Source organism: Triturus cristatus, chromosome 7 (genome assembly GCF_964204655.1).
Source record: "Triturus cristatus chromosome 7, aTriCri1.1, whole genome shotgun sequence".
NCBI classification, from domain to species: Eukaryota; Metazoa; Chordata; class Amphibia; order Caudata; family Salamandridae; genus Triturus; species Triturus cristatus.
This window is the reverse complement of record NC_140590.1, coordinates 1,003,585,429-1,003,600,884: the sequence shown is the minus strand read 5'-3', so window position 1 is coordinate 1,003,600,884 and position 15,456 is coordinate 1,003,585,429. Positions and strand designations below refer to the sequence as shown.

The 15,456-nt window shown below is 44.4% G+C and overlaps 1 protein-coding gene across 2 annotated transcripts in view; it reads left to right on the top strand.

The window, feature by feature from the left end:
- Positions 1-15,456, top strand: part of LOC146810995 (organic cation/carnitine transporter 2-like) — a 596,936-nt gene that overhangs the window by 280,378 nt on the left and 301,102 nt on the right. The window contains exon 4 of one of the 2 annotated variants that reach the window (XM_085618045.1): positions 7,671-7,842. The exons of the other annotated variant lie outside the window; for it this stretch is intronic. Within the exon in view, the coding sequence (XP_085474171.1) occupies positions 7,671-7,842 (172 nt within the window). The remainder of the gene's footprint in view (positions 1-7,670; positions 7,843-15,456) is intronic. 2 annotated transcript variants of the gene reach the window in all.

Genomic DNA, 15,456 nt, shown 5'->3' with positions numbered 1-15,456 from the left:
ATGGTTTCCATCTTGCTAGGGGGCTTTTGCTTCTCTTTACAAATAGCAACTAGTATGAGGCGTGAAAGGGGCCTGTTCCTCCTATATGCGAGTCAGAAAGGTATGTACAATTGTTAGTGACCAAAATTGTGGTTGCAGAATACTAATTAGTTACCACCCCCTTAGGAATCCTGTTGGCGGCTATGAGAGAAACAGACAGTGGTCCAGAGAACCACTGACAGCGCATCCTAATGTTTTCCCAAACAGAATTTAAAACACAAAAGGGAATGCCAACCTTTTAATAGACCTGCACTAGCTTTTTTTCAATGTTTCTGGGATGGAAACACAGATACAGGGACTGATATCTACTGTTCCTTACAGGCCTCCATCCCTGCATTCACAGCCAATCACAAGAGGTTTGAAATTGTGACCTGCCTAATTAATGTTAATTAGGCAGGTCTTTTTGCAACCCCATGAGAATGGTGAATTTTAAAATGCATCCTTTAAGGACAGAGGTCACATCACATGGCATAAATGGCACACCCTGTCCTCTAGGATGTTCAGAATTAACAGTCTCTTGGAGGATTGCAGTTCTTCTACATCGGAAATGCACCTAGATGCTCTATCGTTTCCTAAATATTTTTTCTCTTCCTTATATGGTCTGAATCATTTTCTCTAGTTCTCAGAGTGGACGCGAAGAGCAGGTCGTCGCTGGAGATTCACGTCAGTGGGCATTGTAGATGGTCGTCAGATGCCTTGTGCCAGATGGTCGTCAGGTGACACTTGGTGTTCGTTCACCGTTGCGAAGAGCCAAAAATCTTCTGGGTCTTCATCTGGAGCTCAGCACTTGTGATTTGAAGCAGGAGGGGTATACTCTGATGTCTGCTAATGTTCAAGGACCTAAACGAGGCACCTCTTGGGGATCAAGACTCACTTCAGGCGATGCCAGCAGCAGTGCTGAGACAGGTCCAGCTGGTGCTGGTCAACTGGGCAGTTACAGGGAGGCCTCTGGAAGCTTTTTGCATCCCTGTCGCTCCAACAGGTCAGGCAACTGACCCTTTGAGTGACTTCTGGGGAGCCTGGGTTCAAGACAAGCAGGTCCAGTCTTCCTTCTTCAGACAACATTTCAGTCCTTCTTCTGAATCTTCTGCAGGTCCAGGAGTGTTCCAATGAGCGGTTCTGAAGGTGCCACTTTTATCTCCAGTGCCACCCTGTGGATGGTTGATGCTCCCTTTGTCTAACCTTCCCCATTTCTTTGGTTTGGCTCCAAACTGTCTCGGGTAACATAGGGCAGGAAGGCCTAGTTGTGAGCTGTATTTGTCAGTGGCAAGGCAGCCAGACTTTAGAATTCTGGAAATGGTGGTAATAGCCATGAAGCTACCAGTTGAAGCACAAGAAAGCTGAGTACAACCTACCCCCTCCCCCCCAGGATGTGCTGCTCAGGATAGGAACACTCTGCCCCACACCCAAGGCCATTCACAATCATGTGACCCTGGACACTGGCAGCAAGGCACTTTTAGTTTAGGCACAAAATTACCAACTTTCTACAAGTTGCATTTTCAGAATAGTAACTTAAAATCCAACTTTACTGTTAAAGCATTTTTTAAATTACAATTCAGCTGAGTGGAAGAATAATTTGTCCATCTGTTCCCAAACTGAAGTTGTCACTTATGTGTAGTAAGGTAACCCAGAGTTAGTCTATGGCAGAGACCGCCTTACAACAGTGAAAAACGAATTTAAGAGTTATTTAAAACTTAAATTCTCATGTACTACTTTTTAAATGCTGTGAATTTGAATACTGCTCAATGAGTGGTTAGAGCCTACCTGAGAGGTAAATTATAAGTACGTATTAAAACAGAAGATTTAGACCTGGCATTTTTTTTATTTGGCCCGTTCTAAATTGCAGTTTAAAACTGCACTTCAGGCTACAGTGAGAGGACTGATTCATGTTTTCTCAGCTACTTTAGTGTTTGGCACAATGAGTGCTGCAGCCCACTGATTACATTTAATATACAGGCCATAGGACTTATAAGTAAATTAAATATGCCAATCAGGTGTAGGCCACTTTTACCGTGTTTTCAAAGGAGAGTACATTACCATTGGTTAGAAAGAGTAAAGTGTGCAGAGTCCTAAAAGAAAAACCAAAATGGGTTCAGCATGGAAAGGAATAAATCTGAGGTGACTCTGCAGAGAAAGTCCTAATCAACACCGAACCTGCTTTTAACATCTTGGGCCTTAAGAAATATGGTTGTCTGGCTGAAGGCCCTTCTTTTTGCAGTGACAGTAGAGGTTAAAGGATCCGTCCCTCCCTTTTGCACACTCTCCATAATGTGCTCTTTCTCTTCAAAGTGATGGAGCCGTGCTAGGATGCCAGGCAGAACCCTCTTCCATAGTGCTCCTGGTTCCCTTCCTGTGAGCGTCCTATAAGGGTATACCCCTCGCTATTTCAAATAGCACTGGAGAAATCTTGTACATGTGTCTTGTCTCTTCGTCGTCTCTTTTCAGAGGGCCTCTGATGCAAATGTTTCCCAAAAGGAGTAGTTTCCAACTCCTCTGGTTTCTCTTGAAGAATTATGACTTGCTCACACAATGTAGGAATTTGCTCCCAATATACCTTAAGTTCCAAGTTTTTTGGGGTAATGGTTTCCTCAAGGGCTTGGTCTTGGCCTCCCAATTTCAGATTTGCTGTCCTGAAAAAATTGCTTCAAGAAGCTTTGGATTCCAGCTTCATGCTCTTCCCACATTGGGTCCTAAAGCTCTTAGCAATTTCCTTTCACAGGTTTGGTGTGTTTGCGACAGCACCACATTCTTTGTGGATGCTCCTTTGGACAACATGTCATTAATAATGGAGTCCTGTCTGCTTAATTGTATGCCGTGATTGGTATGACTGTGGGTTTGCAATGTGGATTATTGGAATCCATTGGTCGGTGCAATGGAAATTACACTGATCACCACAGCCACATTGTGTGGGTGCTTAGGATTGATGTTCCTGTAGGATCTTAGTAGGACCTCTAACTCAGGATGTGGCTGCAAAATGACCGCCTTCCCTAAAGTCTATCAAGTCTGACTAGGTACAGGGTCTCCCCTTCTGCGATGCCTATTGTGGACCATCCTCAGTAGTGCTATAGGGACGTCATCTTTAGGAAAGGATCCCACTTCTCTATGCTACTGTTTAAAACTTGGGCAGTCAGGACCTCACAGTTTGTTAGCCCTATATTTCCTATGTTGCACCCGCTTTATAACTTCTTGGTGTATCACCACTTCATACTGTGATGGTGTTGCTCCTGGTACAGGTGTATTTTTCCCCTCTTTGGAAGTCTTTACTGGTAAGCCCCCTCCTCCCTCATGCTTTGGTGTTTAAAAGCAGCTTGGCTCCTCTGTAGGCTTGGGGGCGTCTTCTCCCTGGCCTTCCAACAGTGCTGCAGTCTGTGTTATTTGTATTCGGAGTAGATGATCCCTCTGCCAATCACACAGCTTTGCTGGCAGTGTCAGACCGTTAACGGATGTGTGTCTGCAGGACAAAGCCTCCATGTTTCCATAGGTTAGGAAAACTTTACCCACTGCTGGAGAAAAACTCCAGGAACCCTAGCTAAAATGTGAGTATTAATAACCCTTGCCGAGTAGGTGATACTGACAATACTACCACTGACAACTACACCCGACATCATTAGGTTGACAGAATAGGGATCTTTAGTCCTGATGAATGCTGCAAACCAATGAGGGCAGTAAATATACAGTAGAACCATGTTGACGATATATAGATTGAATGGTAATAATGACCCTTTGACATCTTACATTTGTTTTTACTCATGCCATAAGGAACCTACGAATCTTAATAGAAGGTGGAAAACCCAACAGAATACTCCTCAACCTCATTGTGTTTTCTGACTATAAAACCATTGTTAACCATTTGTATACTAATTACTTATTACTACCCACAGAAACCCTTTTTAGCAACCTTTTTAAAACAACACGTTGAGGAAAAAGCAGGGAGGTTCTAAACCTGTGCTTTGCAGTTTATATGCAGCTGCTGAACACTGATTAATAACTCACTTATCTATATTACAAGGATTGTCACTTCTCATCTCCAGATAACACAAGGATCTTTGCAACAAAAGCAGTAACCAAGAGAGTTATTTTCATTAATTGCAAATGTGTGACCTGCTTATTATATTCTGTGTTTGCAGCAGGGATATTAACCCTCTGCCCTATTTTATGGGTTGAACTTGTGAATAGACTGCACACTGATCCCACCCTCTGATCCCACCCTCTGATCCCACCCGCTAGTGCCTTAACCTCCAGACTTATCTTCTCACTGTACCCTGAAACTTGCTGGGTACCAGTGTCTAATATATGAGAGAATGTGTGCGGGTGCTCGAAATCCTGCCCTTTAACCGACAACTGGTGTAAATAAATGTCAGTGCACCGAATACCAAGGCTGGTAGTCTAATCCACTACCACGCGTGCCCTGCCCCTTTTTCTCTCCCTTGCAGGTTCCTGCTTTCTTTTTGTGATGGTTTTGCAGTCTTTCTCTTCCTCCATCTTTCCGATCTGTGTGTTTTTTTCCTTGCTAGCTCTCTGTAAATATCTAATATGGAAAAATAAGTGCTGGTCCCCAAAAATAAGTCCCTGTGCCCCTCCCCTAACCCACCCAACCCCCCAACCCTGCACCGGCAACCACCAGTTCAAACTAAGCCATACTGTGTACACTTAGGTCTCTGAAGTAGGTGTCTTGATCCCCTAATATATTTTAAAATCCATCAATCAGGGTTGGTAAAGCGCAACTGCTCACCTGTGAGGGTCTCCAGGCACTGTTGGGGGGGGGGGGATCCATTGAATGTTGGGGTCACCTGAAAAGCTAGGTCTTGAGGTCCTTCCTAAACTTGGGCAATGTGGGAGATTGCCGGAGGTGAGGGGGGGGGGGGTTGTTCCCGGCTTTGGCTGCGAAGTAGGAGAAGGACTTTCCTCCCGTTATAGTCTTGCTGACAGTAGGACGGTAGCCAATGAGAGCTGGGTTGATTGGAGGTGTCTCTTGGGTGCGTGGAAGGAGAGGCGGCTGTTCAGGTATGTGGGGCCGGTGTTGTGAAGGGCCTTGTATGTGTGGGTGAGGAGTTTGAAGGTTATTCTTCTTTAGACTGGAAGCCAGCGGAGATTTCGTAGGTGTTGTGACCTCGACGGGGATGTCGAAGATCAGTCTGGCTGCGGCCTTTGAACAGTGTGGAGTTTGCGAACGAGTGTCTTGTTGTTTCCGGCATATAGAGCATTGCTATAGTCCAGTCTGTTGCTGATGGGTGCATGCGTGACAGTTTTTCTGGATTCGGTTGTGATCCATCTGAAGGTCTTTTGAAGCATGCGGAGGGTGTTGAAGCAGGTTGAGGAGGCGGCGCTGATCTAGTGGTTCATTGTGAGCAAAGAGTCTAGTATGATGCAGAGGTTTTGTGCCTGGTCTGTCTGGGTGTGGGGATTTCCGAGGGCAGAGGGCCACCAGGAGTTGTTCAATGTGGAGTGGGTGGAGACAAGGATGTAGACTTCTGTCTTTTTTGAGTTGAGTTTCAGGCTGCTGTTCTTCATCCTGGTGGCGAAACGGTTTTCATACCTTCTTGGAAGTTGTGTTTGGTGATGTTGGGTTCGTTTGAGAGGGAGATGGTCAGCTGGTTGTCGTCCGTGTAGAGACGATGTTGAGCCTGTGTACCTGACGACGGTTGCGAGGTGGGCCATGTAGATGTTGAAGAGGGTGGAGCTGAGGGAGGAGCCCTGGGGTCCACAGTTGTTCTCTCTCAGGTCCGAGAGGTAGGGAAGGAGTCTGACCTGCTGAGTTCTGCTGGGGAGGAAGGAGCGGATCCAGTCAGGAGCCCTGCCTCTGATGCCAACGTCGTGAAGTCTGGTGGCTAGAGTGTGGTGGGAGACTGTGTCAAATGCAACCGAGAGGTCCAGGAGGATGAGGGCTGCCATTTAGCCCTGGCCGAGGAGGGAGTGAATGTCGTCGTTGGCGGCAAGTTGGGCAGTCTTGGTGCTGTGATTGCTTCGGAATACAAATTGGGAGATGTCCAGGACTTTGTTAGTTTTGATTAAGTTTGCTAGCTGGGTGTTGAAGGCCTTTTCGATGACCTTGACTGCGAAGGGAAGCATGGAGATGAGCCTGAAAACCCAGTTTATCTGTGACTTAGCGAGCCAGAACTGATTTACTATAACACTTGTCTTTGTTTCAAATTTCTTTGGAGGGTGAAGTTTAAAAAAAACAAATGCATTAGGTGACTTTCAGGTTCCACATCTTATGGACTGCCCTCTTTTATCTACTACCCCTTGACTTCTATTTATGGGATCCCAGAGTAAATGTTTTGCACTTTCGGCAGTGACTGATGGTGCTTTAATTTAAGGGTATATCACATTACATTTTCCTATACTGAAGAATCTTTATATGTTTTCCCTCGCAACCTTTCCTTCATTTGTATTTTTAGCGTAGATCTTTTAAACTGAAAACCCACTTCTCAGAACTCATGTTCATGTACACACCTCCGTCCTTCCTCTTCCAACCCCCCCCCCCCCCCCCCCCTCATTTTCCCATGTAATAGACTCTCCGCCAAGAGACTGATTCCATGGTCACCAATTGAATTGCATGTTCTAGAATTAAATAGACCTGTCAACTTAGCTAATTTTCACCCTGTGATCTGAGAGCTAGAGAAGAGGGAGGGGACATGGGGAGTGGGGCTTTGGATGACCTGCTCTGCTGAGGCAGTCCCTACCGGACCCTATCTCCCTCTTTCACCTCCCACACAGCAAAATGTGACCCCCGCCCATTTTGTTAGTTTCTAACTGGTTCCCATTTTGCAGAGTATTACCATGTGAGCGTGAACCTGATGCATGAAACGCTCGAATGTATGATGTTACAACGCAATCATTTAGATCACTGTACTTTACATGTCGGTTATTACACCGCAAGTCGTTACAACGACTTGTGCTAGAGGCGCTGGACTTAGGAATAGTATGATTTACTATTTCAACTCCATCGTGTGTAACAGTAGGGAAGGTGTTGGAATAGTAAATCGTACTACTCCTTAGTGTAGAGCGCCATCCAGCGCAAGTTGTTGTAATGACTTGCGTTGTAATTACCGCGATGTAAATGTATCGCGGGGTAACGACTGCGTTGTAAAAGTCGTTCTCTGAAACGCTCTGCTCACCGTGCGATAGATAGTGCCTCTTAACTGGGTCGACATGTGATGAGGTATGAAACCGTGTGTCACACGGCAGCACCCTGTGAGCTGAGAGGCCTGATTATCTTTGTGCCCACATTACTTGGAAATGCAGACAAACACGAGCTTTTTTTTTTTCTGTTGTACAAACATGATGTTTTTTCTCGTATTTGTTGTGTTCTTTTCATAATTATTTTTGTGTGTAAATTTTGGCTTGGTTCCCTAGCCTTTATATAGGGAGCTAGGAGTCAAATTTGACGCTTCTCATGCTGGTTGGGGAACAGTCCTTTTAAAAAAAATGCTGCAATATTCCCCCCTTTTTTCAGTTCTGAGGGAAATGTTACTAGAGCTGTGGAATAAAAGGCTTGATTATCCATTCTGTCCTTTTGACCATAAGGCAGGGGTGCATTGTTTTACTGTGGCTTCAGAAGTGATGGATCTACTCTGCATGATTTGTGTATACCAGCATAATAACAAATTCCAATCCCTTGTTTCCAACAGGAGCAGAGATTCTTGGCAAGTCAGTTCGCATTATATTCTCAACCTTAGGAGTCTGCATATTTTATGCATTCGGCTACATGTTGCTGCCACTGTTTGCTTTCTTCATCAGAGACTGGCGAATGCTTCTTCTGGCGCTCACTGCCCCTGGGCTTTTGTGCATTCCATTGTGGTGGTGAGTTCCCTGGTGCTTCCATCTTAAGTTTTAATTCTTTGAAAAGGCTGATGGCAATGTAACACATTAAACAACCGGCACGCACTCTGTTTAATGTGCGTGTGTGAATGCCCACGAAACCACACCCGCTTTGCCTGTGCTTACTTTATTTTTTTAAGTTATTATTTTAAATGCTTCTTGAATTTCTCAGTGCATATCATTTTCGACTTTTAATGTTAGCTTTGTGCGTTGCTAAATGCACATTATTCATTGCATTAATTTATTTGCATTTATATACACTGCTGCTTGGCTTCAGGTTAAACCAGGAGTGGAGGCGGAACTTTATAATAGCCTACATCAGAAGAGAACTTTGTTAAAAAATATCTGCATCAGCAAAGTGCACGTTATTAGAATCTGCAAGATTGTGGAATACAGTTAATTCCCCACAGGAAACAGAAATATATTTAGGTCGCAGAGAGGCGAGTGTGCTATATTTTCATAGAAGTGAACCTTTGTGTGGAGACACTACCTGCAGACAGGAAGTCATTGACTTCCAGAGTACTACAACTACCAAAGTTACTTGAATACTTTATTTGAGTAAACCGTGAATGCGACGTGATGAAATGAGCAGATAAATAGCATATTATAGAGAAGCACACCGTTGACAGCATGTTTCTAGTACCGCTTCCTGGCTGCCTAAGAAACTCAACAGCAGGCAGCGAGTGTGCCTTCGGAAATAGAACCTGCTTTGAAAATGCTTCATTGGTTCCCCCCTCACTACTTACAAAACAGAATTCTTGGTGCTGCAGATCCTTGTCTGGTCCAGGTCCCTGGAGTATCTATCAAACGTCCTAAACTCAAACCTGAAGTCAGAAACAAATCACACACAGTTCAGAAAACTACTAAAGCACAAACTGAAACTTCAAAATTGTCTAAAATTAAGACCACACAAAAAAGAAATTGTGATCGAGAAACGTTGATCTATGACTAAACCACCATCCTCTCTTTCTAACATACTCAGAACCCTGAAGAAACTGAAAGGAGGCATGCATACAGTACTCCACAAAACTATAATAATAAAGAAACATATAAATATGGGTAGCACCAGATAACCTTAGTGGTTGAAGAAACGACTTATTGTCAAATGCCATATCAGCCCTCCCCTTCACCTCTCCTAGCCTTTTTTGAAATAGGGTTATACTAGTTCACCGTGCTTAGTAAGTTTTTATTTTTAGAGACAGTTTATAGCCCTGTCTTAAAAACGGGACCATCACCAAGACTAATCTAAGGCGTCTCAACTTCTAAGGCTGCCATTTAGTTCTTCGAGTCTACTTACCGTCAGGTGTTAGCTTACCACTTGAACTGCCAATAGCAACGTGGAAGTTAGTTTGTTTGCCAAATATTAGGATGTGATGAGGCACTCAGCTATATATATATTCACTGAAAAAACCATAGGTTTCACACATGTTATAGTTAGCGGAAATTTTACTGATAAAAAACCAGTGAAATTCCCCCGTTATAGTTAGCGCAGGCAACTATAACTCACGCGACCGCAATCCTCTGCTGATGCTAATACTGTATTTAGACACTTATTTGCCCATGTCTTCTTCCATACATTTTTAGCTATACATATATTACAAATATTTTTTTTTCATAAAGACACATATGTCATCAGCAGAAGATTGCAGTCGCGTGAGTTATAGTTGCCTGCGCTAATTATAACGGGGGAATTTCACTGGTTTTTTATCAGTAAAATTTCCGCTAACTATAACATGTGTGAAACCTATGGTTTTTTCAGTGAATTTGCAAGGTTTTTTAAATGCTAATTCCTAACTATAACGTGTGTGAAACCTATGGTTTTTTCAGTGAATTAGTACGGTTTTTTAAATGCTAAGTTTTTTTCCCTTATAATAAGCCCTGTACATTTGGTGGCCTTCGGCCACCAAAAGCACAGGGGGTGGGGTAAGTGTGGATAGTGTTTTTTGCCCTTAACATAAGCCCTGTGCTTTTGGTGGCCTTCGGCCACCAAAAGCACAGGGGGTGGGGTAAGTGTGGATAGTGTTTTTTTTATTTTTATTTTTTTACCGTACGCTTACGGTAAGCGTACGGTAAGCGTACCCCGCGAAATTGCCGAAAAAAAAATAAAACCGTTTTTGCACTTGGGGGATGTTTGGGGACTCCCTCAACATGACTATGTGGGAGGGAGTTGTCAAAACAGCCCCTTTACATGTTTTTGGGCTTGATATTTTAAAAATCACTCTCAGTGCGAGAGACAAAATGGCGGCCGCCGCTTCCTGGTTTCGGCCGATTCGAATGTTTACTAAGATCTAAGAGCCAATCAGAATCGCGCTCGCGCACGCTACCGTACGCTTACCGTAAGCGTACGGTAAGCGTACCGTAAGCTGGCTCAGATATATATATTGATTTAAAGGCTATTTTCTCAGAATCTACTGAACAGATTTACACCAAACCTACAAAAGGCACTTCCTTGACCTAGGGACTACCTCTCTGCCAAATTTTGAGTAATTCTGTTCAGCCGTTCGGGCTGTAGCTCGTTCTAAAGGTCCTATGGAAAAATGCATGGGAAAAACGCGTTTTGGGACCCCCCTTTTATCTCAGCCCCCGCTTGACGGATCCCCCCGAGACTTTCAGGGTAGGAGCGGAGCGTAGCGCCCCACCTATTTTGAAAAATTTGCGAGGATTCGTCGACCGGCGCCAAAGTTATTCAAAATAGAATGTTGAGGTTTTCCTATGGAAACGTGGTCCTAACTATAACTACCTACTGGCTATCGCCAGTAGGTAATATATATATATATATATATATATATATATATATATATATATATATATATATAAATCCACAAACGCTCCTTCTGGACCGCTTGACCCGTGAGAGGTGGCGCAAATGTCGGCGGAGCACGCCGACTCATAATGATCCCACAAAATCCAATAATGCGCTCTCAGTAACCAAAGAAGGCAAAATCCGGGGTAGTGCAAAAAAGAGGTGTTTATTCCTCACAACGCGTTTCAACTCGTTGCAGAGTCTTGTTCACGTAAGGAAACAATCATGGGTGACTGACGGATAAAGCTTTTCCGGGGTAAATAGTAACAAAGGACAATCATGTGGAATACATTGGTCAGGTGGTCAAAAGCGGCAGACATGTTGTAGTGGCACCACAAAACAGGAATATAATGCTGTAATATGTGAGTACATACAATATTTAAACAATGTAGAAAAGAAGTAAAGGTAAATACCAACATAACTCACATTGTGTGGGAGGTGTAGCACTGTGTCAGAACCTGATGAATATACGGGCTCATCCCCAGAGAAGTGTCACAGAATCGTGCCTTCAATCATAGCCAAAAGGCGGCCGGTATACGCGTAGCCTTGAGGAAAATATATTCCCGAATGTCCCAAAGTTAAGCTGGCACGGGACTAAGTTGTACCACAGGTCAATACAATGCAATGTGCATCCACTGTGTCGAAGTGCCAAGGGGAGTGTGTGACAGTCTCGGGGGTGCTATACAAGTGTGATACGTCAGTGAATAAGCTCAAGTGAGCAGAGATAACAATACTCCAGACTAAATTGGCACAAATCGACAATGGAAATAAAGACATGAGAAGTGCTGGCAAGTGCCAGTGGACGTATGTAAACAAGTCCGTTGTGAAATGATCTCAGTCAATTAAAAACGCGAGTGACCATACCACAGCCGGAGTAAGCTTCATCCCATCAAAGTGAAGTGACGGGGGAAAGGGTAGGAGGCCCGTGATAGTGCTCGTAGGTGAATGGGCTCCTTCCTTCCCTCCTGTAAAAAGGAAAGAAACAAAAAACAAATCTTAGTATCAGAACATGGCAGATATCTAAGTTGTCAACAAAACATATCTTCGTTTCTACTCAAAATGTGCATTGTATAGAGGAAGAGAACGGGGATGGCAGACTGCAAATGGAAATAAGAAATGGGATAAAAAGGTCAACATACATAAAAAAGCAATGATATGCAACTGTGAACTACCGCTTAAGGCATCCTAGTGAGAGGCAGACTAAATATCAGCTCTGACAAACACACTGTTGTTGGTAAAAGTGTGTGGTAACTGGAAATGGGAGCTATAGTCTCAACAGGTACACGATGCAAGACACAAGTTCATTTCAGATGCACTGCCAGCTCTTCATCCTGATTTAAACCCCCAGGGTGCTTGGTCTGAAAATCCACGATGTATCTGGATTCTCTCTGTCTCAGTTTCAAGACCCTGTCACCGCCTCTGGGGTTATTCGGGATTTGTTCTAAAATGAAGAATCTCAGGAGACCTGGGTTGGAGAAATGCCTCTCAGTAAAGTGGCGAGCCACAGCGTATTTCTCATCTCCATGGGAGATGGCACGGTAGTGTTCTAGTATCCGTTTTTTCGCCATAAGGGTTGTGCTGCCAATGTACCATGATCGGCAGGGACACTCGATCACGTAAATCACGAAAGTGGAACTGCACGTGAGAAATTGTGTAATTTCCTTGTAGACCCCATTGCAGCTGACCTTTTTACACAGATAGCTATTTCTGCAGGCCTTACAGTGCCCACATGGATAGAAGCCCTGTAGACCATGTTCCTGCCTTTGGGGGTACCTAGTCACATCATTGTGTAGGAGTTGATCCCTGAAATTCCTCCCCTTTCTATATGTGATACTGGGTCTGTTGGAGATGAATTCCCCAATGATCGTGTCAGCCTTGAGGATGTCCCAGTTTTTGTTGAGGATGCCCTGTATCTTGTGGGAGTCAGCACTGTATGTAAGGATGATCCTGGTCTCCTTGTCCTCTAAGGGCAAGGTGGGGGTTGTGTTGGAAAGAATGGTGTCTCTATTGACCTTGTCAGCTCTACCCGTAGCTCTGTTCAGTACCCAGTTGGGGTACCCTCTGGCTCTAAAACGTTCCAACATGCGCGTGCTCTCAAGTTGGTAGTCAGTCTCAGTGTTACAGTTCCTTTTTGCTCTGAGCAGTTCACCATACGGGATACTCCACTTAAGGGTGTCCGGGTGGCTGCTCAGAGCATGTAGGATACTGTTGCCTGCAGTGATCTTCCTGTGTAAGGTAGTAGATATGGCTTTGTCTTTGATGGTGAGTTTGACATCAAGGTATTCAGCTGAACTCTCACTGATGGTACTGGTGAGGATGATATTGTAGATGTTAGTGTTGAGAAGTGTGATAAACTCCCGGGCTTCCGCCTCAGTGCCCTTCCAGATGAGAAACAAATCGTCTATGTATCTAAGCCACATCACCGCCTGTTCTAGAGAATGTTTGCAGGTAGGGTTGGCGAAAATCTCCTCCTCCCACTGGCCCATAAACAGATTCGCGAAAGATGGCGCAAAGCACGAACCCATCGCGGTACCCATAGTTTGCCTGTACAGGGTACCGTCAAAAAGGAAAATGTTGTTAGATAGGCAAAATTCTATCATGCCTAAGATCATCTTGTTATGCTCCCTGTAATGTAAGGGCCTAGTGTTCAAGAAGTGTTCACAGGCCTCGAGGCCTTGTCTGTGGTCAATGATAGTATAGAGCGATTGCACATCTAGAGTAATCAGCAAACATTTATCAACAAGTTGTAGATTGTTGATTTTACCAAGGAAGTCTTTCGTGCCGCACGACAACATCGATACCTTTCAAGATGTTGTCAGTAGGTCTTTGAGCACATACAGACACAAGAAGAACTGTCACCACACACCTAATTTATCAGTCCAACAGAGAACTGTTTATGGGCCAGTGGGAGGAGGAGATTTTCGCCAACCCTACCTGCAAACATTATCTAGAACAGGCGGGGATGTGGCTTAGATACATAGACGATTTGTTTCTCATCTGGAAGGGCACTGAGGCGGAAGCCCGGGAGTTTATCACACTTCTCAACACTAACATCTACAATATCATCCTCACCAGTACCATCAGTGAGAGTTCAGCTGAATACCTTGATGTCAAACTCACCATCAAAGACAAAGCCATATCTACTACCTTACACAGGAAGATCACTGCAGGCAACAGTATCCTACATGCTCTGAGCAGCCACCCGGACACCCTTAAGTGGAGTATCCCGTATGGTGAACTGCTCAGAGCAAAAAGAAACTGTAACACTGAGACTGACTACCAACTTGAGAGCACGCGCATGTTGGAACGTTTTAGAGCCAGAGGGTACCCCAACTGGGTACTGAACAGAGCTAAGGGTAGAGCTGACAAGGTCAATAGAGACACCATTCTTTCCAACACAACCCCCACCTTGCCCTTAGAGGACAAGGAGACCAGGATCATCCTTACATACAGTGCTGACTCCCACAAGATACAGGGCATCCTCAACAAAAACTGGGACATCCTCAAGGCTGACACGATCATTGGGGAATTCATCTCCAACAGACCCAGTATCACATATAGAAAGGGGAGGAATTTCAGGGATCAACTCCTACACAATGATGTGACTAGGTACCCCCAAAGGCAGGAACATGGTCTACAGGGCTTCTATCCATGTGGGCACTGTAAGGCCTGCAGAAATAGCTATCTGTGTAAAAAGGTCAGCTGCAATGGGGTCTACAAGGAAATTACACAATTTCTCACGTGCAGTTCCACTTTCGTGATTTACGTGATCGAGTGTCCCTGCCGATCATGGTACATTGGCAGCACAACCCTTATGGCGAAAAAACGGATACTAGAACACTACCGTGCCATCTCCCATGGAGATGAGAAATACGCTGTGGCTCGCCACTTTACTGAGAGGCATTTCTCCAACCCAGGTCTCCTGAGATTCTTCATTTTAGAACAAATCCCGAATAACCCCAGAGGCGGTGACAGGGTCTTGAAACTGAGACAGAGAGAATCCAGATACATCGTGGATTTTCAGACCAAGCACCCTGGGGGTTTAAATCAGGATGAAGAGCTGGCAGTGCATCTGAAATGAACTTGTGTCTTGCATCGTGTACCTGTTGAGACTATAGCTCCCATTTCCAGTTACCACACACTTTTACCAACAACAGTGTGTTTGTCAGAGCTGATATTTAGTCTGCCTCTCACTAGGATGCCTTAAGCGGTAGTTCACAGTTGCATATCATTGCTTTTTTATGTATGTTGACCTTTTTATCCCATTTCTTATTTCCATTTGCAGTCTGCCATCCCCGTTCTCTTCCTCTATACAATGCACATTTTGAGTAGAAACAAAGATATGTTTTGTTGACAACTTAGATATCTGCCATGTTCTGATACTAAGATTTGTTTTTTGTTTTTTGTTTCTTTCCCTTTTACAGGAGGGAAGGAAGGAGCCCATTCACCTACGAGCACTATCACGGGCCTCCTACCCTTTCCCCCGTCACTTCACTTTGATGGGATGAAGCTTACTCCGGCTGTGGTATGGTCACTCGCGTTTTTAATTGACTGAGATCATTTCACAACGGACTTGTTTACATACGTCCACTGGCACTTGCCAGCACTTCTCATGTCTTTATTTCCATTGTCGATTTGTGCCAATTTAGTCTGGAGTATTGTTATCTCTGCTCACTTGAGCTTATTCACTGACGTATCACACTTGTATAGCACCCCCGAGACTGTCACACACTCCCCTTGGCACTTCGACACAGTGGATGCACATTGCATTGTATTGACCTGTGGTACAACTT